The 27664-nt window shown below is 40.4% G+C and overlaps 1 protein-coding gene across 5 annotated transcripts in view; it reads left to right on the forward strand.

The window, feature by feature from the left end:
- The first annotated feature begins 1571 nt into the window (after positions 1-1571).
- LOC124149064 overlaps positions 1572-27664 on the forward strand; it is a 36638-nt gene continuing 10545 nt past the window's right edge. The window contains exon 1 of one of the 5 annotated variants that reach the window (XM_046520434.2): positions 1572-1597. In XM_046520434.2, coding sequence (XP_046376390.1) covers positions 1587-1597 — 11 coding nt within the window. In that variant the 5' untranslated portion in view covers positions 1572-1586. Of the gene's footprint in view, positions 1598-4096; positions 4678-8092; positions 8240-22167; positions 22402-27664 lie in introns of those variants that run through there. The other 4 variants (XM_046520424.2, XM_046520457.2, XM_046520451.2 and 1 more) reach the window with 4 other exon arrangements.

Below are 27664 nucleotides of genomic sequence, written 5' to 3' on the forward strand. Positions count from 1 at the left end.
CTCTTAAAGGCAGACCACGAGTGTCGCGGAATTCGGCCTAGGTTACTTCCCTCTACTGACTGTTAGCGGCCATATCTCTTCAGGGTGTCATCACACTGTATCATGGAATGCTGGACCTGTCTAGCACTGGTTTTGTCAAGGCCTCAGTGAAGCTTTCAAAAACTTTTATGGTAGACAAATTTGACGCATCAGTGACAAAAATGATGTCCGATGCAATTCCCTATTTTGACTTGTACCATATGTTCCCATTTTTTCAGGTCAACAATTGACTTGCCTTTGCATGTGTTTGTGACGGGTGCCACCGAAGGGGCAGGATACGCTCACCTTTTCGCGAACACCTGGTATCATTTCTATTTGTAGTGATTCATAAACATATGCTCGTGATAAAGTCGGAATTGTACAATCGCTTTATGCAGAGATTTATATTGGATATGGAAAGGGCTTTGTCGCTTTATTTATGTAGGTGAGTTGGAATAGAAGTTGGGGGGTGGGTTGGGGGAGATTAAGAAATTCACCAACTGAAGACATCTTGCATCTTCTTTCTATCTAAATAGTCACAACAGACAGAACACAGCAGCCTGCATAGATATATGTATAAGGAATATACATGAATTTCATTGAAGAAGTACATGTTTTGTTTTTTAAGTGACAATGACATATATTTTATATTGGGTATTAAATATGTCATTATTAATTAATATATTCGTTTTTTAAGTTGTAATTCATTCCCAGATTCATCAAACTTTCTTCTTGATAGTAGCAAAAACCCAAACGAGAGCAGCACTTGACACTTTTATCGAGTGACATTCCCGGAGATGACAGGGCTAATTGATACGTATAAACAAGGGGCCTCCAGCCTGATGATAAAACTGATAACACCAGCTAGTTACAGACCGTGGGCGGCCTTTAGCGTTATTTGGAAGGACGCGGTCAGAGGATCGAACCAACTGTCCACTGACTCTCTGTCCACTACACCACGGATGCGGTTCTCACATGGCGAACATGCAGTTACTGTATCAGTATGATTTTGGGCGCTGTATCTCATTCCCTGGCAGACTGAAGCGGCAATAGCGTCCTTGGCGATGGTAATTTTGTACTTTGATGTTTGCTCCATTGAAAATATGGAAGGCGTGTGGCGAAAATATGATTTAATCGAAGTTTAATATATGTACGTGACATTTAAATGGGAGGATCGTACGCTGACACGAATACGATAGGCTTCTAATATCAACTATATTAAATCACTAATCATAAACAATAGTTTTGCCAACATGAAAAGATATTTCCGCTTTGCGATTAATGTTTGTTGTTGCCAAAGAAAAAAACGTGGACTGTGAGCGGAAATAAACAAATAGAAATCACGTTTCCTACAACTTCACAGCGTGTAAATATTTTCCTTATATTTGAATATTTAGGAGTTCAATACTAAACGAAACACATTTAATAAAGTATCGTTCACCAATACGAATTTACTTCCGTGTGCCGTTGTTTTGTTATCCCCCACTACGCTTGACGGAGGATGTAAACTAAGCCTTTCCGTCACCAACTCATCTTATTTCGTTAAATATTTCTTTGTGAAGCTTTGTATGCACTTCAAGTAAGTGGTAAACGTTTATATCTATTTGTGGGGGATTGACCATGCATCCTTGAACTGTTTGTATTGAATGTTTATTCGAGGTAGGCGTGTATGTTATAGAGGGCGTTTGCGAGTTTTTTTACCAATGTTGTTTCAAATAATTCTCGATGTCTCTTCGATTAGACGGTTGACTTTGCTTGTATTTAAAGCAGGCGTTTATTCAAATATTATTACAGGGTAGTTTCAAAAGGTCAAGGTTCGCTTCCAGGGCATAACGCAAAATTCGTTGAACACATATGTTCGTGAACTCTAAGAGTGCTGAAATAGTTCCATTGTCTATTCAGGAAGTAATCTTTCAAGTTTCCATGACAACATGTCGTACTTCAGCTGAAGTGAGGGTAGGGTTCATTTCCGGGACGTAACTGATCGCAGTTTGCGAGTGTAATGTTTTTGCCTATACGTTGCAGCCCTTAAAATGAGATCGTCTACTGAGGTATTGCCTCTCAGAACAGCAATAACACGGCAGGTGGCGCTAAGAATGGATTTACACTTTGTACCCATATAGGGATTCGAACTCGCTTCGACAGCAGTTATACACCTGAATCTCTGGATTACGAATTCAAGACAGAGCGGCGTTAAACCCAACTTATTCCGAATTCAAGCAGGACCAAATGTATTTAAAGAGAAGCGCTTAGGAGATTTCCAGTTCCAAGATATAACTACAAAAAATATGTCCTTGTTAAAAAAAAGAGCTGTTTCAAAACTTTAAATGTGTTGAGAGGTCAAGCACATAATACATACACTGACCTTTAAGGGGTTAAACGCATGGACAACGGGATGATCATTTGTGCTCATCTGTATGTCATAAATTAAATGCCATACCGACAGTTTATATGTGCCTATTACGGGATGGACGAATTCGTTGAGGGGTGGTATCAAAAGTCAATCCATCAATTTCAGAATAAGCATAATATCGTTAAATATGTGAACACTGTAGAACAATTACAATCAACAGGAGAGAGCACCCACTAACTATCGCTATGTGAGATATTACATGTCAAGCCGACAGAGTATTTTATTGATAAATCAACAAAAAGGTTTGCGAATAGCACGTCGCTGTGGAATGTAGACCACACCCCTACTTAAAATAACAAGGATGACTGGGAAATAATCGTTTACAAAGGTGTAGATATATATATAACTTTATATAGTTTTAGTTATACATAGAGAGAGATAATATACACAAGTAAAAATATTAGCTGTACACACACACACACAAAAAAAAAAACCCCACACACACATATATACACAGAGAGAGAGACAGACAGACAGAGAGAGAGAGAGAGAGAGAGAGAGAGAGAGAGAGAGGGAGAGAGAGAGAGAGATATAATCTTTTGACTATTAATCTATTAATATATATGCACAAAAATGAGGCAAATGTTCACTCGGTGAACATGTAATATGTAATAAAATAATAAACTCCGATCCTTGTTAGTTCAACATCTTCTTTATATCAGTTTCAGACATAGTACTTTCACTGTATTGAAACATATATATATATATATATATATATATATATATATATATATATATATATATATATATAAAACTGAGATAAAATGAGATTTCCTTCTATAATTAAATGTAGCAATATGTTCCGTACCAAATCACTCGGTGAAACCAGTAAACAGTTTGAGTATTCGAGAGTAATTATACATCACAGAAACCCTGTTACAATGACGTGGTTGTCCGACACTTGATATCGCCACGTACCACAACGATACACAGGCAGCGTCGATATAAACGGCGTACGCATGTATATTAGTGAGTTTGTGCAGGTAGCACCGGATTTGAAATTTTGCCTTATTGTCTCTGTGTTTTGTATGTCCCCCCCAAAAAAACGATAAAAGCCTTCCCGACTCTTTGTCCACTGACAAAATCTATTTTAAACCGAAACCGCGACTGGCTTGCCTTTAAACAAATTAACATCCGATATTAACGCCGGAATATATTACCGGTTGCTGAATGTTTCGCGATTCGAGAATTGACTCCTAAAGTACAGTAAACTACGTTTATATCGAACTGATGGATATAACGAACTTATTTTTTAGTCCAGGGAATTTGCTGAATATAGGTTGTATATATGCTTATAACGAACTACGGTTATTACGAACTAAAATTAGTGGTCCCTTTGAGTTCGTTATAACCGTAGTTTACTGTATTCACTATCTATATCTGTATAGAATATTCAATACCGCCATACGTTTAGAAACCCGTGGTGTTAATGTGAATGACTATTTCATTCAAAACTCGCCTCCAATATCAATTATGAATAGCGTTTGCATTTGACCCGTGAAACATTTCCTCAAAGCATGTGTGATAATGAAAAAGAGCTTTATAGCGCCTGCATGGTATGTGCAGAATGCATATTCATTTGCCACGTGGTGAGCTGCACACTGTTACTATATTTATAAGAAGCACAAAAGAGACTTATCATTACGTCATGCACACTTATTTCTGAAATGCGACAGCACCGAATTCTATTCAATTCGATTATTTCAACTATACGATGGAACTAATCACTTGGCTTTTAGCTCTGCAGACACTCGCCAGCATCGTCTCTAGGGGACCATCATATAATATTAACCTCAGGAGAACCACTCGTGCATAGCTAGATGACGGTGTTCACCAGGTCACGGGCTTACTGAGATAACTACTCTATGCTTATTGTGCACCCAGGGGCTGACATCATCCGATGTCTTGTTGACTTGTTGACTTGATGACTGCAACTGTTAAAACTGTATTTCGGAGGAGGAGGTTTGATGGGATGGAATGAATGCACAGATCCATTGTCACGACTCCTAAACATCGGAGGGAGGGACGGGCTGATTTTTTTATACGACACCAGGATCTGTATCTGTTCGCGGAGTGAATAACTTACTTTAAAGTCGGCAACGTGACACACAGGCGGAACATTTGTGGCTTAGTAAGTGTACATTGATTCACAATCTCGTTCAGCAACAGCTGAAAGTGACGTGCGTTATAACGAGGACTATTGTCGCGGGAGGAATTTGACAGAAGGCTATGGGGGGAGAAATGGGGTAAGTGTGTGGTTTACAACTCTGATACATTCTTACGGTAGGTAAGAGATGTTTATGTACATCTTAGTAAGCGATATCTACTTAACTCTTGGTCTTGGCCGGGATTAGAAATGTTATCAAGGGATATATAAGTCAGGTATAGTTATCACGCTTTTAGACAATGGACACTGCGGGCATTGTTGATAATAGATTAGTACATGCAGATGTAGACCAGTGAGTCTATTGACAATATGGATATCAATTATTTAAGCTATGGGCAGGTCTGTGTGTTATACAAGACGTACACTGTTCTCTTAACACGTGTCGAATTAATCATACGATGACCTATGTCATTGAGGCGCGTGCGTTAGTTGGTATGTACATTTGTAGGGCATACCACCGCTTTTGATAAACGCTTTGACTGCCTCCGTGGTATGGTGCTAGAGCGTTTGCCTGGAGAGCGGAGGGTCGAGGGTTCGATTCCCCGCCACGTCATACCAAAAGACGTTAAAATATGGTACTTGTTGTTACCCTGCCAGGCGGTAGGCGTCAAGGGGCTAAAACAAGGACTGGTCGGCTCGGCGTCATTTTACTGTGTCTGAGTGGGGTATTCGTGTAACGCGGCATGGTTTCTCAGTTTGCTAGCACTATTAATTCGGTATGACATTAGTCCGGACTAGTACATGAATAACTATCAAATAGTGATGATACCAGGTGTTCGCGAAAAAGTGAGCGTATCCTGCCCCACCGGTGGCACCGTTACAAACACATGCAAAGACAAGTCAATTGTTCACCTTGGAAAACACAGGAACATGTGGTACATCTTAAAATAGGGAATTGCATCGGACACGGACATCAGGACGGTAAATCAGTGGAAGGGAATTGGCAATTTGATGGTTATTGAACGATATCAGATCATCAAAAGTTAAACTTCCGACCAAATTACCTTGTTTCGACTTTGCCAATCAGAAATTCCGATTCATATGCAAAAGAAACAGATCCACAAGAAGGGAGCACAATTGGTGCCCATGGGGATGCCTACTTCTAGCCCAAATGTGCCACCCCCAATTTTTACATAGATGTTATCGATGAGGAAGTCCAACATTTCACATATTGTTTTCTCAGTAAACTTCAGATGGCATTTGCTTTCAGTTTTGACACATTGTCCTGAACTTGTGAAGATAGATACATAAACCCATGGGTGACCCATATGGTGCTAACATACCCAGGACATGTCAGTGACAATCTAGAATTCGAACCCAAGAACGGCGGATCCTGACACGACTATGGGAGGTAACTCAGCACAGAGAGTGGTAGCGCATTTTATCACCTTGTCTAGCACCTTACTGACGTTAGGCGAACTAGGCAGCGCATCACATAATGGTGTGGTCATTAGAGTTTTTTTGCCTTCATGAAAACTGACATATGTATCATTCTCCATAATTTATGCTGTGGGGATATATGGATCAAAGAGGAATACAAAATATTTGAGTGGGCGTAGCGATTGTTTGGATGCAAAATTAGTTGCACTGTGCTCTGCAGCAAATCATCTAGTGACGCTTTGCAAGTGCGTCATGTATATGTATCAAACTGCGACAAACTGTGTTAATTAGATTTCTGAACTCGGTAACTTGCTAATTTCCTTATAAGCATACTGGAAAGGTCTTTACGAACACTTCCGAGTTTTACATCTCTATCAAATATTTTATTCACGTAACAGCACAGTGGGATTAATCGTATGGACAAGCATGGAAACACTACTTGTGTATGTATGGTCATTGGACAACAGGAATCTGTACTGTATTATTATGTTTATTGCAACAATAACATGTTTACGTGTAATAACGAGACATTGCATCCACATACCTTCAAGCCTGGTTTTCGCAACATAGATTTCATAGCATTAAGGGGGTAGTATTAAGTGTGGGCGGGGGTAGCCTAGTTGTTAAAGCGTTCGCCCGTCACGCCGAGAGCCCGGGTTCGATTTGCTGGTGGTGTGTGATATTGCTGGAATATTGCCGTAAAACCACACTCACTTACTTAGCCCTGTGAGACTTGGGGCAACTTTGGTGTCCAGTAAATGTTCGTCGTTACCATCAGCGTGAAATGTAGATGTGAGTTGCAGAGTCCTTCGCTTGGATAAAGTCGGCTGGCCTGAAAAGTGAAACAGAAGGCTTTCTGTTTGCTGCTCAGGACCAGTCACTCGAAACCGTCAATGTGTGATTTTGTATCAAACTGCAAATATGAAATGTAAGATTATGCATTGAGACCGTCCAACTTATTGTCAGTGGATGCCCAGCTCTGGCACAAACACAGCATCTTAAGCGACATGATGGAGTGGCTCGATGATTTTATTACCGTCTTTGCCATGCTTGTGGTTTTGACACAGAGGTCCATCCATAATACGACCCAGAATATATAGAGGGCGTCATGGAAAATGATAATTACAAAATTCTTTGGAATAGGCACCTTATATAACCTTAGACCTACCCAGGCCAACAAACCTGATCTTGTCTTTTTTCATAAATCCAATAAAATAATTTTCATCGAATTCTCTGTTCCTTTTGATATTAATGTGATTGATAAGATTCAGGAAAAACATGGCAAATATGCAGACCTCGCTTTCCAAATGTCACGCTTGCATCCAAAGTACCAAGTTGTCCGACTCCCCATTGTTCCCGCTGCCTTAGGTTTGGTACCTCCCAATCTGTTGACTGACATTGGAAGAGTACCCGGGTTTGCTGCCAGGAATACAGCCCTTCTGACAATCTGGGTAATACAGAAGGCTGCAGTGTTAGGGAGGCTTCACATTCTCCGAAAAGTTCTGAGTGGGTTCGACTAGGCAACGCTTCTCTGGTCTTAGTGTAGAGGGGGCAAGGACCCTGAGCGGATGATGAGCCTAACCAGCCTGACTGTGCCAGGATCACCCAAACCCTCTTTGCTGCATTTTTTATTTTATTCTGTAAATAATAATAATAATAATAATAATAATGATGATGATGATGATGATGATGATGATGATGGTGATGATGATGATGGTGGTTGTAATAATAATAATTATTATCAAAGAGTTTTCTAAGCTTTACAATGCAAAATGTAATATCCTATTTTATAAATACATAATGATTAATGTTAAGTGTGTATATATGGCCGGGACATAATTTCACGTCGTAATTTCCATTCTCCTGTTTCAGTCCAAACTTCACATAAAACACTAAATATATCGCAAATGACAGCATTATCTATAAATCTGTCTCATCTCACCACCATGCCATCCGTACCTTGCTACAGGATGTCCCATTAGCTCCAATCATAACCTACAGGACTGTTTGGCAAAAACTCTAAAACCAACAAAATCAATACCCATACACTATACATGACGGCGGCTTCAGCTTACTGTGGTTGCAGCTGCAGGCAGGCTGTACTACAAAGGCAACATCAGCTGCATCAATTATTCCAACTGGCGGCAGTCGGACAGCTGTACAATCCCGCTCTTGTAAAATATAGGTAACGCTAGCCCACAGCGCCATGTGTGTATTGCCAATACTTCTGTGATCATCGAGAGACGCAGGCACTTGTTTCAGTAAGTACTATTAAGTTCATCCCCATCTTCCCAGTACTATTCTCAAACTGTTAAGTGCGTTGTCGTGTCGCTGTACCATGAAATAAATGATCTAATTCTTAAATGACGCGATTTGCACTTTAAAGTTCTGATATATATTATTGTTCATTTTTTTTCTATACTGGCCTAAATCGCTCATGTTAGCCTAAGGCTATGTTGTGATCGAGTAGGGACTAGATGCAGGCTAGAAAGTCAAAGTGGCCGTGAGTTAGTAAGGTGTTTCTGTTTACAGATTAATGTATTTGATATAGGGATGTATCATATAGTCGATTCGGAAAACGCGTCTTGATTTCGTTCAACATGCAAGGATGTAAATGCTTCTAGATTTGGTCATAAAAGTTACTGTTGATATTATAATAATACATCATATCTCAAATGAATTTAAATGAGCAGGCTATTACATTGTAGCACATGCTATCGAGGTGTCAATTACTTTATTGAGCCCTCTGTTTGCACATTGTTCGTGTTTGTTGTCAAGGTCACTCTAAACCAGCACGAGGGTGTCAAATGACACACATTATCTGCATTGAATTCCACTTAAGGAATCGATATACTTGAACTATGCGGTCTAGTTAATTGCCATCACCTGTTACCAGTGTGTCAGTGAAATGAGCATGAGTGAGTGAGTGAGTGAGTGAGTATGGTTTTACGCCGCCTTTAACAATGTTCCAGCTATATCAGGGCGGGGGATACCAGAAATGGGCTTCACACATTGTACCTATGTCGGGAATCGAACCCGGGTCTTCGGCGTGACGAGTGAACGCCTTAACCACTAGTCTACCCGACCGCCCCTAGCATGAGTGCAAATGCGCGTGTTGAAGTGTCTAAAATCCATGTACTCATATACATGTGTCTATCTATGGGGATTCCAAGGGCAGAATACACCGCCCCATGAACCCCTGCTTATCCGACAGTTAAAGGTCGCTGGTCAACGTGTAGTCTGTTGATTGTATGTCTCTGTACTCAGATGGCGTGGCTAATTGCTTATGCTATCAACCACTGGGCTGTCTCTTCCGATTATTTACAGGTGGCCGCGATACATCTGAAGTATTGCTGATTGCACATGTCATAAAACAATATTCTCCCATTCACATATAAGTATGTGTGTTTAAAAAAATCTAATTTAATTTGGGTATCGCTACATCAGAAAATTCAACATTCTAACACTTTCTGTACAGTAGATCAGTGATATTCCCAAACATATTACGAACACGCGTTGTAAAAGCAAACATTTCATTTATCAAATTATTGTGTGCGTGCGTGCGTGCGTGTGTGCGTGCGTGATTATGTGTTTGTGGTGTGTGTGTCGGGAGGAGTGGGATTTCGGGATTTTTAGCGGTCAGCACTCTTTTTGGAGTTTTATTTATATTATTATATTTTCCAACAAAAACAGGTGTTCAATTGTTGTCGTTTGTTATATAATTGAATATATAAATCGATATTTCAATGCACAACGTCTGCAAGAAAAAGGCACATTTTTCTTGTTTCTACAATGCAAAACATATGCCACTTTTTAAAGTAAAACACGGGCTTAATTATTTATTTAGACACACACCTAAAAATCAAATGGTTTCCCTTAATGTGAACAATTAACTACAGAAGTCGAAACGTCCGCATTATCAAGGTTATACTTTAACCCAATACATGTGACCAGTTAGATCAGCACAAATGTCGTTCAAGGTCGCACCATACACTTCAAAAATCAATGCGTGTAACAAAGAAACGCTTCATGTGTTCCCTGTACTTAATTATGAATGCCCGCGTGACAATTGGAATGGTTCGGAAACCAACATCCAAAGACAATGGTGAGAAAAATGGCATTCTTATTGACAGCAAACACGTGGGGTCTGCACTTCTCTCATCAGCCTATTAGGAATTTGTTGAAGGCTTCGCGAGAGTTATCTCCCTTCCCCTACCATATTGTTAACAAATATACGCTTGTTGTGGAAAGTTTCACATTTTTTGTCCTAAATGTACGGGCTACCGTGCCCCAAGGTGAAGATGTGCTGTACATTACAGATACATACCAGTGTCATTTCAAGGGGTGGTTGGGTAGCTTTGTGGTTAAAGCGTTCGCTCGTCACGCCGAAGACCCGGGTTCGATTCCCCACATGGGTACAATATGTGAAGCCCATTTCTGGTGTCCCCCCTCCCCGTGATTTTGCTGGAATATTGCTAAAAGCGGCGTAAAATCATACTCACTCACTGTAAATACACAAAATACATTTACATTCCATATTACCGCGCTCAGTAAAAAATCGAGTGTGGTCCAGAAAATCAAGTGATTGGTTGGTTGTTTTGTTGTTTTACGCCGCACTCAGCATTATTCCAGCTATATGACGGCGGTCTCTAAATAATCGAGTCTGGGCCAGACAATCCAGTGATTGATATCATGAGCATCGGTCCAAGCAATTGGGATCGATGACATGCTTTAACCAAGTCAGCGAGCCTGACCACCCGATCCCATAAGTCGCATTTTCCGACAAGTATTGGTTGCCGAAGGCCTATACTAGCCCGGATCTTCACGGGTCCTCACATTTATAATGATACATAGGATTTATTTCCAAACAATCAACCTACTGACTTTAGGCCGCATTAAATTACACGATCATTCACAGTTGATATTTGAAACGAAATGAAATATATTGATAAACCGTGTTTGGTATCTTTGCCATTTCTCGGAGGGAATAGTTCGCGTTTGTGAACACGGTGCCCTTAAGAGCTGTGCAAGCAGTTCGTGTTGTATATTGGTTCCGGGGCGGTCGGGTAGCCTAGTGGTTAAAGCGTTCGCTCGTCACGCCGAAGACCCGGGTTCGATTCCGGACATGGGTACAATGTGTGAAGCCCATTTCTGGTATCCCCCGCCCTGATATTGCTGGAATATTGCTAAAAGCGGCGTAAAACCATACTCACTCACTCACTCACTCACTGTATATTGGTTCCAATCATTCGCTTTATATCCGCGTGAACAATCAGTAAAGCCTTTCTGTTGTCTACCCGTGAAGAGACGGGTTAGAATTGGTCATCAGCAACCCATGGTTGTCTTAAGAGGCGACTTAGGGCGGTTAGGGTCGCTGACTTGGTTGACGCATGTCATTGTATCCCAAAAGCGCAGATCGATGCTCAGGATGTCAATGAGACAAACAAACAAAACATTTCTGGTGTCCCTTACTGTGAATATTGGTAAAAATGGCGAAATCCACTCACTTACTCACAGTCGATTTAGAATTTGTTATGTCTGCCATGGTTTCACATGAATCCATTAAATTAGATATGTCTACTACCTTAGATACGAATGATGAATGATATATATGAACAGAATAATCTAAAAAAATAAAAATGATTTGAAAGCCCGCACATTGTTTAACCCAGTTCCGAGATATTCATTTTCCAATGCGGCTCCTAGATTCACAACAAAGGCAGAAACCCTTACACAGCACGTGATTGTAGCCGTCATACGTTCTGTAGATACAAGTGTGGGTCAATAACAAGCTTTAAACAGCAGTGAAGATGTACATCATTTGGAATGGTATTGTGGGATGAGACACAGACTTAACATTAATAGTCAAATATTTCTATTTGCTTACAGCGATAAATGTTTGGCTGGGAAATATGTAGTCCGATCAGTCCCATCAGTAGGATAAGAACGTTTAAACATGTAGTGATACTCGTGTTTAGTTCAGGATGACGAAATAACACTTTACTTCATAGACAGGGGTTTGATTTCCACCTACCCTGGTGCTTCAGCTTGCCAGGTTATGTTTATTATTATTAATCAAACCTCGGATTGCATCTTCACTTCAGCCAAAAGTCTATATACATAACAACACATATACATGTAGCTTGTGAATATAACGAATACTGCATTGCACCGGAATATGTATGTATGTATGTATGTATGTATGTATGTATGTGTGTGCGTGCGTGCGTGCGTGCGTGCGTGAGAGAGAGAGAGAGAGAGAGAGAGAGAGAGAGAGAGAGAGAGAGAGAGAGAGAGAGAGAGAGAGATACATAAAAAGAGATACATAAATAGAGGTCGGGCAGGGTTTAAATGCAAATGTCATGACTTCCCTTGCGCATATATTGACATGTTGAAGCCCAACGAGAAACTGCCATTCCTTACAGCAGCCTCTGCATTGCTAGAAACAGCTGTGTACACTCATGTTCCTGATTGATTGTGACACATACGTGTCTCTGATTAACAGCTAGTACTTTCACCTGTGCTGCCTGACTGTAAACGTGGAATAACTATGTGCACCGACACGTAAACCAAAACAACATGCTGAAACTATTATACTTAATAAAATATTGTGATGATGATGATGATGACAATGATGATGATACCGAGTGTAAACCGACGTAAGGCCATGACGTCACATTAAGCGATACCGACAATTGCTTTTAAGTGACACAGATTTGATTTGAATAATTTTGGATAGTGTGTGTCCACCTTGGGCCCTGACCTCATTAGTGTGTATCCATCATGTGCCCAGATACTCAAAACTGTGGGTCCATCTTGGGCCCTGACACACACAAGTGTGTGTCTATCTTGTCCCTCACACACAATAGTGTCCGTCCACCTTGGGCCCTGACACACAATAATGTCCGTCCATCTTGTCCCTGACACACAATAATGTCCGTCCACCTTGGGCCCTAACACACAATAATGTCCGTCCATCTTGTCCCTGACACACAATAATGTCCGTCCACCTTGGGCCCTGACACACAATAATGTCTGTCCACCTTGGGCCCTGACACACAATAATGTCCGTCCATCTTGTCCCTGACACACAATAATGTCCGTCCATCTTGGGCCCTGACACACAATAATGTCTGTCCACCTTGGGCCCTGACACACAATAATGTCCGTCCACCTTGGGCCCTGACACACAATAATGTCCGTCCACCTTGGGCCCTGACACACAATAATGTCCGTCCATCTTGGGTCCTGACACACAATAATGTCTGTCCACCTTGGGCCCTGACACACAATAATGTCTGTCCACCTTGGGCCCTGACATATAATAATGTCCGTCCACCTTGGGCCCTGACACACAATAATGTCCGTCCATCTTGGGTCCTGACACACAATAATGTCCGTCCATCTTGGGTCCTGACACACAATAATGTCTGTCCACCTTGGGCCCTGACACACAATAATGTCTGTCCACCTTGGGCCCTGACATATAATAATGTCTGTCCACCTTGGGCCCTGACACACAATAATGTCCGTCCATCTTGGGCCCTGACACACAATAATGTCTACCCACCTTGGGCCCTGACACACAATAATGTCCGTCCATCTTGGGTCCTGACACACAATAATGTCTGTCCACCTTGGGCCCTGACATATAATAATGTCTGTCCACCTTGGGCCCTGACACACAATAATGTCCGTCCATCTTGGGCCCTGATATATAATAATGTCCGTCCACCCTGGGCCCTGACACACAATAATGTCCGTCCATCTTGGGCCCTGACACACAATAATGTCTACCCACCTTGGGCCCTGACACACAATAATGTATGTCCACCTTGGGCCCTGACACACAATAATGTCCGTCCATCTTGGGTCCTGACACACAATAATGTCTGTCCATCTTGGGTCCTGACACACAATAATGTCCGTCCATCTTGGGTCCTGACACACAATAATGTGTGTCCATCATGGGCCCTGACACTTAATCAGTGCGTAAGAACAACAGACGGATGTCTCGATCTTAACGTAAAGTTTTAACACACTGTGGCCAAGTTCTGAAAGTCACTGGAGGTGAACACCGGCGCACCGGGTCTATTTCCATTGCAGCATTCTGAAATGAAATAGTAGAAAACATCTTGACACAAAAAAGCAAGCAGACATTTTTTCGTATTTTAGCCTGGGTAGGCAAGTGGTTAAAGTGCACATGTTTCCACGCCGAAGATCTTAGTTCGATTTCCCACTCCAGGACAACGTGTTTGAAGCCTAATTTCGGTGACATTTGCGGGAATACTGCCAGAAGCGGCGTAGGACCTTTCTCACTCACACATATATTATGGTCACTATTATCAGCGCTAAGGCGTGTACATACATATTCAGTGTTCATACATGCAACACTGATATCGGCGAGAGCATATGGCTATGTTGATTAAAATATATAGAGCAAAACGGTACTAGCATATTCCTGTAACCAGTGGAGCCTGTCTGCATATAAAGCATGCTTATTACTCTCATAAACAGCTCAATACATCGACTAGCATAACATATGTAGCATTCTTTTCACCTTTCTAGTTGACTAATGCATATATTGCCGTATATTGAAACGAAGAATATAGATAATATCTGGAAACGATCAACTGAATTGCGAGGGATAAAATTAATCAATTGATGAATTGTGGGACGTTGGATTTTTTATGGCTACATTAAGCATGAAAAGATATGTCCCTACATCTACAACCCTCTGCCAGTATATTGTTTCACTCATCAGTTAGTAATACAGTAAACTACGGTTATAACGAACTCAAAGGGACTACTAATTTTAGTTCGTTATAACCGTAGTTCGTTATAAGCATATATACAGCATAACTACAGCAAATAGTCGGGACCAAAAAGTAAGTTCGTTATATCCGTCAGTTCGTTATAAGTGTGTTCGTCGTTATAACCGTAGTTTACTGTATTCCAGCTACACCACAGCAGCATGTAAATGATCAGTTCTGGTCAAGGCAAACTAGTGGTTGATAGTATGAGCAACGCGTCGCACCATCATGGAATGGTTCATAACGAGATATGTTACCAAACCACACGTCTCAAAGTGTTCGGCTCACTCGATAACTATAGAATACTGCATGGGGACCTATCCCGCTTCGACATCTCCAAATGCTAATAATTTATTATATAAGATAGCTACGCCAGAAATCGCAAAGAACAATGAAGAACGAAACGTGGTACATTACCCACGTGGTGAAAATACAGGTTGTGAGATACTTAATCCGTACGTCACACATATGTCATGCAAGGTTGATCTCGTTTTATTCGTTTTGATTGGATAACCGTGACCTCAGTCACACCGGAACTATTTGTTTCATTCATAAAAAAATCACGAGACGTCATTCACTTTCACACAATAGTACGAGACATATCTGAAGGGGATCTCATGACGAGATATTTAAAAATTACAGCTCGTTATTAAACGAAACAAGATAGTCACACGCATTAAATTCTTTGCAATCTTTTTAAGTTATGCATAGAGCTACTGCAGACATTATATAGTCGAGTTATATCAATTTGCAACGTACGACTACCGATAGATCGAGGGTCCCTGTGAGCGTGACGCACCCGACCACTTTCGCGATCTCAGTTTGAGGTTAAACGTGGTGAAATGGAGTCGGTTTAAAGTGTCTCGACAGATGCTTACGTGGGATGCTCCGGTTGTGCCATCAGTGTCCTCTTCGAAGGGTATTTTGTGACATTGCTATCCGAAGGTGTTAATAGTTCATGAATGAACATACACGACTGCAATCACGACCAGATCACTCAAAGTGAACAAATAATTCGAAAACTCCGTGAAAGTGCGCCTGACTTCTGTTTTTGAGGCCCAAAACACCTCATAATAATAACAGTTCCTATTGATCTCTAGCGTAAAACGCTGTGAGTAGATCACAGTTGTCTTTTCTTATTCCGATGGTGACCTTGCCCTTCGTTCGAAGCTGTCACTAACATGCTAGCAGACTAGAATTTGATGATTTCCACGTCTTCAGTATAGATTCGTAAGTTAACATAAACGTCTTTGACGAGCACTCTGGTTTCCCTCTTCCAAAGCGGTTCGTATAGGATAAATATTCAGCTGATTGATCAAGGAAACCACACCATTTTAAATAGATGTCTCTTAATATGTATGCGTGACCCTGAGGTCAAACTCCAAAACGAGGCTATCCACGCAAGCTGTCAAAATGGCATCGGAGCATGCTGTGTCCTCGAATGCGTTTCTGATGCGAGCTGCGATAAATCAAAAGTTTTCTTCGTTGTTCCGGCCGATTTATCTTTGCGGAAACGATGACTGGTAGCCTTCCGACAAGTTAAAGGAACGTTGTATATGTTTATATCGTTGTGTATTATGTCGTTGTACAAAGCGATATTACCGCCTCCGTGGTCTAGTGGTAGAGCAGCCGCGTCATACCAAAAGACGTTAAAAGATGGTACTTGATGTTACCCTGTCTGGCGCTCGGCATTAAGGGGTTAAAATAAGGACTGGTCGGCTCGGAGTCAGTATACTGTGTCTGAGTGGGGTATTCATGTTAAACTGCGGCATGGTATCTCAGTGAGCTAGCACTATAAATCGGCATCAGTCCGGTCTAGTACAAGCAGCCACACACACACACACACACACGTGCATGCACGTCGCTATATAAGTGCAATAATCTTGGACGCGACGTTAAACCCCATTTCATCCCACCTCACAAAGCGATAATAGCGTATAGGTGATCGTAACTCCCATACCTTAACATCGACTTACGGCAGTCCTAGGTCTAAGGTTGTTTTGTACAACGGCAACCTGGAACATATATTTATACTAATGTAAGTCACATAATGATAACATATCAACTTTCAAACAACTATGTTTATTATGGTAAGAATTTACGTATTTCTAGATTGGAAATAAATGGACAACACATATAAAACTAATATGAATGCATATAAAGCATATACAAACATAAATAATAATATAAATAAAACACCTACAGTTGTTCATTTTAACGACTGAATTCATAATTTGAAAAATATTTTGGGGACTTAAATGAATGGAATGTTATATATTTCAGTCCTAGATTAACTTCTTTTGTGTGTGTGTGTGTGTGTGTGTGTGTGTGTGTGTGTGTGTGTGTGTGTGTGTGTGTGTGTGTGTTGTAAACAAGTACACCCCAGTGAAAAGAATACTGAAATCAGGGACAAGCCCATCCATATTTGCATGGACTGTGGCCACAACACCAAGGAAACCCCACTTGATGCTCTAGACCAGAACGTCATAGTGTGAGAATTTACAACTAACCACTATAATTATATGTGTATAAAACAAGTATGCAGGTCCACGTTGAACAACTTAAAAGGGATAACCATCTACTCAATAACCATCTGGTTCTTAAGAATTTTGGAATGTCAAGATCTAGTACTGACCCCTGTTTCCTGCAATATTATACTTCTTTTACTGATTGTGATAGTTGTAATGGTTTTTGTTTGGATCAACCATCTGCCACCAAAATGTGTTGCATGTATTATGTTTGTTCTGACACTGTTTCCTTGGCAGTAAGACCCAGGACCATGCTGTTGACTGCACTGAAATAAAAATTCAAATCCCATCTGCCTTTGTCCTCAACGCCTTTTACACTCATTACAAAACCAGCTGCCCACCTTAAAGCCTGATTGGTATAGTCTTTGGTAAGCTGTTTGGTATTTTTCTTGATCATGTTCAAATCATGTTCACTATCAAATGATAGTGTGAGGGCAGACCAAGGCTTTACAATTGCTACTTCTTTCCACACAAGAAGTAGTCTCAATATTTCCCCTTTCCTATTTTACTGTGGTCAGTTTTCAGCTGAATAAACAGGAGAAATACAAACCATATTATCTTTGAGAGTTCAAGTTGCTGAAATTGCAAAACAATCAATCAGCTGTGGACAGTTGTTTGAATCTGGTTTCCCTTGCGCACTCATATAAAATTGTGCTAAAATTGCCTGTAAGAGATAAAAGTGTCAAATCGTTTGAGACGTAAATATTTTATTACACAATTTACATGCATTGTATTTAAACTGATGTCCACAGCACTGGCTCTGTCTAATGACACACGAACAGTTTGTTGCAGAAACCCTCATTTCAGAATCTTTAGTCAGAAAAATCTGAAAATACATTGTAGTTGTGAAGAAATACATACAGATGTCAACAGCATGAATGCAAATTAATAAGTATTCTACTATTAAACACTTAAATCATTGTGCCGTGTCACTTTGATTTTTTTTAAAACTATCTTTTATATTATTCACATTAACAGGATCATCTGCATAGTCAGTTACCCAGAATTATTGTAGTTAAATGTAACTTTCATACCCATTGATTCAGATTCATTTAATTAATTTACCATGCAAACGAAATATTCCTTACCTCTAAGTTATGTTGGGTTTCGTTCTTCCCCACAGATCGAGTCAGGACACAGGAATCCATCACACGATGCTGGAAATATAATAATTACCATATACAAACATTCAACTATGAAACAGAACTGAATTTGTGTTTCATGAAAGATTTGTGAATGATTATGGTTTATACCAAAAACGTTTTATAGAAAAAGCCAAAAACATTTGCATTCATGACGGCTGTTATATACGTGACACAGTATAAACTATAACCTTAATAATAATCATATTTAATTATAGACTACCGAAATACCCCAAAACACAAAAATAAAATATAATATAGGGCTTACACAAATTTAAAGGGGTGAATATCGGTCATTATGTCTGTCTCAGCCAATAGATGCTATGCCCATAGAAATCAGTTCAAAACAACAGAATAAATACCATGAAAGGTGACCTGTCAAATAAATAGTTATTTAGTGTAAACTCACAATATACCTACTTTTAATTCTGTTAAACCCATTGCTGTTATACTGGAATTCCTTGTTCAACTGGGAACTCTCCGCACGCTTAGAATGGTTTTGAACAAAATTCTCGACGAAGCTGAACGAGACATGCGAGACGAGCAATACATAACTTCCGGGTGTTTGCTTTGCCGCCATACGGGTGAAACCTCGTTTTGGAGTTTGAACTTGTGGTCATGCATAAATATTAAGAGGGGTCTATGAGCAGCCGGGATCCCTGCGGTGCGAGTGACCGGTTGTTGGTCCAAAATTCACGGCACGACACGGGGGGCCCATCTAAGGCGCCGCGATTCGCTGTGCTGAGTTGCGTCCCTTAGGCACGCCAGAAACCTATGATTGTGGGTTCGAATCCCGGTTCACCCCGATTATGTTTCTAGGTTTGTCAGCACCATACCCGTGCTCGTGGGTTTCACCAAAGTGGTAAACGTCTAAGACCTGCATCACTTCAGGCTTTCCTCCCACATTAAGCTGGCACGCCGTGATATAACTGGAATAATGTTAAAAGCGGCGTTAAACCCAACTCACTCACACTATTACCATTTAGTCACTACGTGTAAGTTGGTGACACTCATTCTAACCCGGAGTCTCCAATTTTTCGTCCGTTTTGCTAAATTAAATACAACGATAAACAAGTTTATTTTATTAACCGCCTTTCCAGCAGTATACTAATCGGACGTATCTCTACAAAGGTGGTGAAGCTACACCTAAACACAAATCTGTATTTCATAGAGTGGATATGTTATACGACCTTGCCCGGACGCATGTGACTAATACATACACGGTGCCATGATTGTCGATCACGTGACACACAGCTGGTAAACATAATACTGTTATGGAAGCAGTGTCTGCCTTTCTCATTTTCATTTTATGTATAAACTGAATTCGCATCTATTAGTCTCACAGATATCAATTGTCAAAGTGACCTGGCACAAAAACAACTCAAGATAATACATATTTCGATGCATCTCCTTTTTTGTTCATTCCAATGGGTGAATTAAAAAACAAGATATATTGCTGTAACTGCATTGATGTAACAGAATTCAGTTACAGCAATGGTTTCACAAGGATCTCTAGTAGTGACGCACTGAACCTAAAGAGCGCAGCTGATGTAGGCCGGGAGACCGAAAGCTTGATATTACCTATACTAATGTATTTTGATTTAGTTTTTCATTTTTTTTCAAAAATGCAATTAAAGTGTTTTCTGTAATGTGATGCACTGGAGGTTCGATATGTACGAATGTTTTTGTACAGCAACAAAATATATCAAAACAGAACAGTATGTTAGTTAACTGTGAAACCTCGTTAACCTGGACAGTAACGTTTCCGTCGAAATCGTCCCGTTTCATTCATTTCTGTGTTAGAGAATCATACGTTGTGTAGATATTATTAATCCTTTAGCTGTATAGACTTCAAAACAGAACATATCAGTGAAAGAACGCAATGTCCGTCTCGGGATGTGGTTTTAATTGCAATAAATCAGAACCCAATGTTCGGGAAATTTGGTACCTTGGAACCATTGTCCTAGAATATTAATCACTTCGGACATTGGGTCCTTTCGGACCATGAGTACTTTGACGCCGGTTTGGAAGTAACACGACAGTGGCGGGTCCGCGCATCTTCCTGCGCCACATCCTCTGTCACTGTTGTTCTCTTCACGACTGGGGCGGTCGGGTAGTCTAGTGGTTAAAGCGTTCGCTCGTCACGCCGAAGACCCGGGTTCGATTCCCGACATGGGTACAATGTTTGAAGCCCATTTCTGGTGTCCCCCGCCGTGATATTGCTTGAATATTGCTAAATGCGGCGTAAAACCGTACTCACTCACTCACTCACTCTCTTCATGACTGGCGTAGACTACACCCCAAAAACCCTTAAAAACATTTCTGATGCAATTCCCTATCTTGCCTTGTACGCACTAGGGAGGGAGTCGCATTGATTTTGAGTGGCAGTTTTGGCTAGGGGTCAGCAGTCGTATTAATTTGGAGACGCATTAATTTCAAGATTTGCAGTATGTTGACGGATGCCACCGTTGGGACAGGATAGGCTTACCATTTCTCTAACACCTGGCATCATCACTAGTTGATGCTCGTGACAGAGTCGGAATCGCACAAATCGACTCTGCTTCCTGCAAAAAATTCTTATATATAATTACTTTTATCTACCTCTGTAAATAAAGGCGACAAAAACTATTTCCATAATCAAGCATGCGTTTATATATGATTAAAATGAGCGGTATTCTTCTCCTGCAGAGAGCTTGCGGGAAAAACATGCAGACTTGTTAACCTAGTTTCTCACTGAAGCATGGAGCGCACCAGTCTGAATAATGGACGCTTAGAAGCTGATATGCATTGATGAGTCTGGCTACCTATTGCACTGCGATTCTTTTCAAGAATGAACCTTTTACACCAACTACAGAAACTTGGCCAGTGTGGTTACTGTACTTCCTAAGTATAACGGTCTTGCTGTCAGCAAGAGATAAGATATGGATGTTATTACACAGCAACGCTGAAACATAACTGGTACATCGTCGAGTTCAAATGAAGCCAATTTGACTGGCGTTGTTCATCTTGATTAAATTTTGTTCCAAAGAAATTTCCCAAATCACTGATTTCTTAAATACATATGTGGAGATATGACGCCTACTTTACGATTTCTGGTACTATAGTACAGCATTAGAATACATATATGTGTGTTCTTTGCAAACCAAAAAGTTTTTTGACCAAATATCTAAATTTACAAATCTACAAATCAAATTTACGAAGCAACCAGAGCGTGGTGCGTCATCACAGAGGAGGATTGAGACGTATCTATACATGTTAGCCTACCATTGCTCTGACTAGAGTGTTATCACAATCATTACCAATGTAAACGGTCACGCTAGTTGCAATATGCATGTAATTGTTTTTTGTGCAACAACCAGGAACATGAATATTATGAATAAATTTCTCGCTTTCTTGAATTTCAAATTATCTGAATTTCAGTTTACCATGTAGTCATATAACACGTGATATAATCAGCACGGGTTTCTTGCTTGTTTCCCTTGCAGGTTATAGATTGCATTGATGTCAACACTGTCATATTACAAGTGCAAAAATATCTGACGCATAAACACAGTTGCTGATATCAGCATTGATACGAGCCCAAATAACACCAAGTGGTGAACACAATAGGCTATTTGTAGAACTTGTGACTGCGGCAACGCCAAGGCAATACGTTCGAATGCAAACGCACTGTTACTATTCGTTGTCACTGGTAAGTCGAGGGACTATTTGGTTGAAGCTGTAGTGGAAAACAAACTTTATTGATTGACCATATTCAGGGCAGCTGCGTTCTAACACCAGCCCTCAACGAGTGTTTGTATCACAAGCTATAACCAGGCTTGCGCATAATGTGGCAGATGTGTTAATCACCCAGATAGATCTATATTGCAACTGGAGCCACACGTTAGAATGATTTGCTGACTAGCAACAGGTGTCTACAGTTCGCTGAAGGAATAGAAACGTAAGTACCATTTCAAATGTCCATGAAGTCAACGTATTCAATTTGAAATTATATACAAAGGTAGTACATCCATTCTAGCGGATTGTCTTGGTATTTTGTACTCGCGTTGCAAAGATGCAAAGATCCAAAGATGCAAAGATGCGAAGATGCGAAGATGCATATGGTGAAGTGGCATTTTCCTTCTCCTACTCCTGCTGCTGAGCAGAATTAACGTTGACTTTATTTGTCTCCCTCTAACCAGGAGGAAGAAAGGTAAATCCACAGCATTATCTGCTTTATCAGGTTTCTTTATCCTATTCCGACTGATTAATCGGTGTCAGTTAATAATGAAACGTTCTCTTTGAGAACCATTCATGCAGTTTTAAACGTTATTTTCGTTCTATTTAACTCAGGCTAGTTGCATAGTAAAATGCTTCGACAATTTTGTTTTTTTTTTCTGTCAGAAAAAATATTATTTCAACAATAATGAACAATAACGATCATTATCAAGTGTTTTTAAGCGTGTACGAAGTCTCACAATGATGAAGTTACAAGATTCTTAAAGAGATGAAATGAAAATAGCGATGAATCACCAGTCGCTTTGAATAAATAACGGTCACCACAGCATATCTGCATATATTATCGTATCTGTTGATGATGTTGAGCTATCACATGATTGAAACTTTGTTGCGCATTTTGTCCGCGCACTTTTGGCGATGTTTAAAGAGGGACTATGCTTCAAAGAGAATATTGAAATTAGCGACGTGTATGGCACCTGGACATTGTCTCCGTATACTGAGGGCAATCATTAACTATTTAGATAATGTATCGATTGTTGAGTTCGTATGGATATGTTATTGAACGACTTTCATCAAACTTGCTGGGGCTGCCATCTATCCCGAGTAGTGCGCGGTTATGGTGGTGTTTGTAGGCAACGGTGTTTTAAAAAATGTGAACATTTTTTTTTATGCAGCTATGCCCGTGTCTTGATTTGGGCCACGTAGTTGTGTAAAGATTACGCCACGCAGAAAAATAACTGCTTTGGTATTCTTTACGTTAAAGTCACCCTTTTCCTTAAATAGTTCATGTACCGTATGTCCTCTATTAGACGCCCGGGCTTCTATTCATTTCGGACAAGACTTGACCCGGCGTCAAATAGAGTCCTGAACAATTGCACTGAACAATTGACCCGGCTTCTATTAGAGGCCGGCGTCTATTAGAGGCCAGGCGTCTAATAGAGGAAATACGGTACATGGATCACAACCTCGGTGTTTCATATGTGCATCACTGGCTTAACACTACAGCTTGTAATTCCTTTCATTAAAGGGGCGGTTAGCCTAGTGGTTAACGCTGAAGGATCGGGTTCGCTTTCCAACAATCCGAAAGATATACCCGTAATACCGTATACCTAAATACCAGATTACATATTATTACATAGATTACTCTCTCACAGTTTCGCACGTCGAGCAGTGATCTTATGGTATCACAGGGTAGAAAGTTAGGTATTCCAAAATGTGAAAGACTGTCCATTTTGTATCATTCCAAATGTAGAAACAGAATACCATGTTTGTTTAGTTTGTCCGTTTTATGACGATCTTATACATGATGATTATTATACATCTCCATTAGAGCATAAAAGTAAAGTTTTATTTACCACCAGTAATGCTTTCACAATCAATAATCTTGCCAAGTTTACATTCTTTGCTCTTAAAGGAGCAAGCAGTTGTCCATTATATAAACTATTATTTCTACCATCATATGTATATGGTCTCAGATACCCTTGTACTGATTAGTATTGATATTACTACATGCCCCTTTGGCGCAACATGTTTGAATGCTTGGATATCTATAAGAAAATGGGCCTGTGGCCTGATTTACTGAAATAACCACTACTACAACTACCAGATTACATAAACTTTTGCTTTAAAGGTATTGTTGTATGTATCCAAATGTGTGTATCCAAAGCCTACCACCTGGGCATAAACAGGACATACATTTTTGTCCCCCCTCCACAACAACCGGGGCGGTGGGGTAGCCTAGAGGTTAAAGCATTCGCTCGCCACACTGAAGGCCTGGGTTCGATTCCCAACATGGGTACAATGTGTGAAGTCCAATGTTGGTATACATTGCTGAAGGCGTAAAATTGAACTGACTGACTGGCTGACTCGGTCGGTCGGTCGACCCCCCATCCCCCCCCCCCCCCCCCCCCCCCCCCCATCCCCACCAACCCCACCACCCCACCACACGCCTTCCGCCCTCCTTCCTAAAAACCTTTGGCAGTTAAAATAACACAAAGCCCGTAAATATTCACCAAATATTTTGTTTTTGTGATATGCGAAGAACAAATGTTAAAAAAACACACCCGATATCTGGATATTGGACAAATCGAATAAGTCTCTAAAATATTTAGTAAACAAGCCTGTTTTGTTATATCATATCACTATCTATCACTAAGTGCCCCTGTTGAAGTAATTGTCTCGTCTGATCTGGTCCTGCCTAGTCACCCAGTGATAGTCACGACAACCTTCACCCCGTTCCAGATCCTGTCTGTATAAGCACGGCACTGGGGAGTATGGAAATAATTCCCATGTGCATAAAACCCTCAACATACTACATGCTTTAGTAATTGCATCCGAGAATGTCAGAAAGATTCAATGTCATAAATAATCCTTTGTGAGTCGTTAACAGCTTGTTAAACGCACAATTTTCTCATAACATAAGTTCAGTGCATCTTATTAATAATTATTGTAATTACTCCCAGTCATTGTCATTACATCATGCGGTTTACACAGCCAAGAGCCTTGTCTGAAATACATTAACATCAGTTCTCAGAGGGCCGGTCGGGTAGCCTAGTGGTTAAAGCGTTCGCTCGTCACGCCGAAGACCCGGGTTCGATTCCCGACATGGGTACAATGTGTGAAGCCCATTTCTGGTGTCCCCCGCCGTGATATTGCTAAAAGCGGCGTAAAACCATACCCATTCACTCACTAAGATGCTGGATTAGATACTTTAGTCTTATTTGTTTTAAATATACTCTGGTTTCATTTCCAGTCTATGTCTTAACCTTGTAGGGCGGTCGGGTAGCCTGGTGTTTAAAGCGTCGCTCGTCACGCCGAAGACCCGGGTTCGATTCCCGACATGGGTAAAATGTGTGAAGCCCATTTCTGGTGTCCCCCGCCGTGATATTGCTGGAATATTGCTAAAAGCGGCGTAAAACCATACTCACTCACTCACTCACTCACTCACTTAACCTTGTAATTTGTACTTGACATATGGTGAGGTGAAATAGGGTTTAACGTCGCGTTCAAGATTATTGCACTTATAAAACGGCGTGCATGTGCTTGTGTGTAGCTGCATGTACTTGTTACATGCGATCCCACTCAGACACTATACTGACTCAAAGCTGACCAGTCCTTGTTTTAGTCCCTTATGCCGAAAAACCGGGTAACAACAAGTACCATCTTTTAACGTCTTTTGGTGTGACGCTGTCAGGGATCCAACCATCAACCACTAGACCACGGAGGCGGCCGTATCTGACGTGAAGCTGAGATATTTAGGAGATAAATATAATGTATTTTCAAATGTAGAACTAGGTTACCTGTAGGTTTAACCTCGCTAAATTGAATTTGGAACCGAACGCGCAGGTGGGGTTTCAAATGTTAAATTCAAATTTACCTATTCTAAATAAACTGATCGCGACGATAAACCCAATTTCTCCACATCTAAATAAAGCCTATATCGAGGTGGTCGTATTCGAGATTAAAACTAGATACTCGTGTTAAATTTTCATAATATATCGAGATAATAGTATTCGAGATAGCAATGTAAAGATGAATTCGCATGTTCGAGACAACGCTACATTAAAATAGTCGCATTCTAGATGATCGTAATATCGAGATAACAGTGTGCGAGATACACGCTAATTGACATGTGTAATAAACTGCAGAGCAAAAAGAACCATCCACTTGAAAATGGGACTTGACCAAAACATTATAAATGTTATGAAAACGTTCCTAGGCTGCATACTGCAAACCTTAAGATCCAAAACACATCAAATACATTACCATCGAGTAACCATTTTTAGCTGCTATCAAACATGGGTGTGAAATGTCTTTTGCCCCGCAGCTGATGGTTACGCCATTCTGATGAGAGAGAGAGAGAGAGAGAGAGAGAGAGAGAGAGAGAGAGAGAGAGAGAGAGAGAGAGAGAGAGAGAGAGAGAGAGAGAGAGAGAGAGAGAGAGAGAGAGAGAGATTCTTTATTTCCTCCAGATGCGATTCCGAAGATTACAATGAATATATATTCAATTACACGCAGTTAACACAATAAAAAAAGGCATAACATATTTACAATTACACACAGTTTATCAAATTCAGATACCTAAATGATGACAGATTTTCACTAGAAGATATATATCAAAAGATGCCTTAGTTTGTACAGATACGAGGAGAACTGAAGTATAATAGTTTCCCAGGTGTGTTGATCCAGATTGTGAGAAAATTTTGTTTCAGCCCCAAATAAGACTGATAACATATCTGTTTCATCTTGCATTTCAAAATCAACATATTTTTTAACGTCAAGTACGTCAATGAGAGAAGAGAAAAACGCATTTCTTTCTGATATCAGCGCTTCACAATGTAAAATAACGTGGCTGTCATCTGTCTTCATTCGATACTTTTGTAAAACGAATTTTGAAATTTATGTAAATAGTAACCATTCCATGTTTGTCAGTCATTATAAAGTCACATGATAGCGGAGTTTGTACAATGGTAAACGGCCTTGACAGATGCACCATCTGGATCACAAATCGATGAAAGTATTAATAACGAAATTGTGACATTTTGGATCAAAGTGGCGCGTGGTGCTTCAGCGCAAGCACAACAACGCCCGGCGGGAGACACAACTATATGCATACGGATAAACTGAGCGAAATGTCATCACAGAAAAAAAGAACTACTTATTATAATCGATTTAAAGCAGCTCATCTAATTTCGCCCTGTACGTATTACGAGTGGATCAATTTGAGAGTTATTTGGGAATTATGATTTTGTCAATAACTAGGTTACATGTCAGTGTCTGGTGTATTATCTCATGGACAATACACATATCACATATCTTAGAGTTTGAAGCTTGAGTGGCGATTGCATGACTAAAGCCACGAGAAATGTAGTTCCAGAGACACGAGTATATGGACAGGTTTGTGTTTGCATAAATATTGTAATGATCCTAAAACGTTAAGTCTGATTGGTATTTTTTTTCTGTCAGTCTTTATGTCTTGAAACGTT

Source organism: Haliotis rufescens, unplaced genomic scaffold (genome assembly GCF_023055435.1).
Source record: "Haliotis rufescens isolate VD_foot unplaced genomic scaffold, xgHalRufe1.0.p SCAF_1, whole genome shotgun sequence".
In the NCBI taxonomy this organism is placed as follows: Eukaryota; Metazoa; Mollusca; class Gastropoda; order Lepetellida; family Haliotidae; genus Haliotis; species Haliotis rufescens.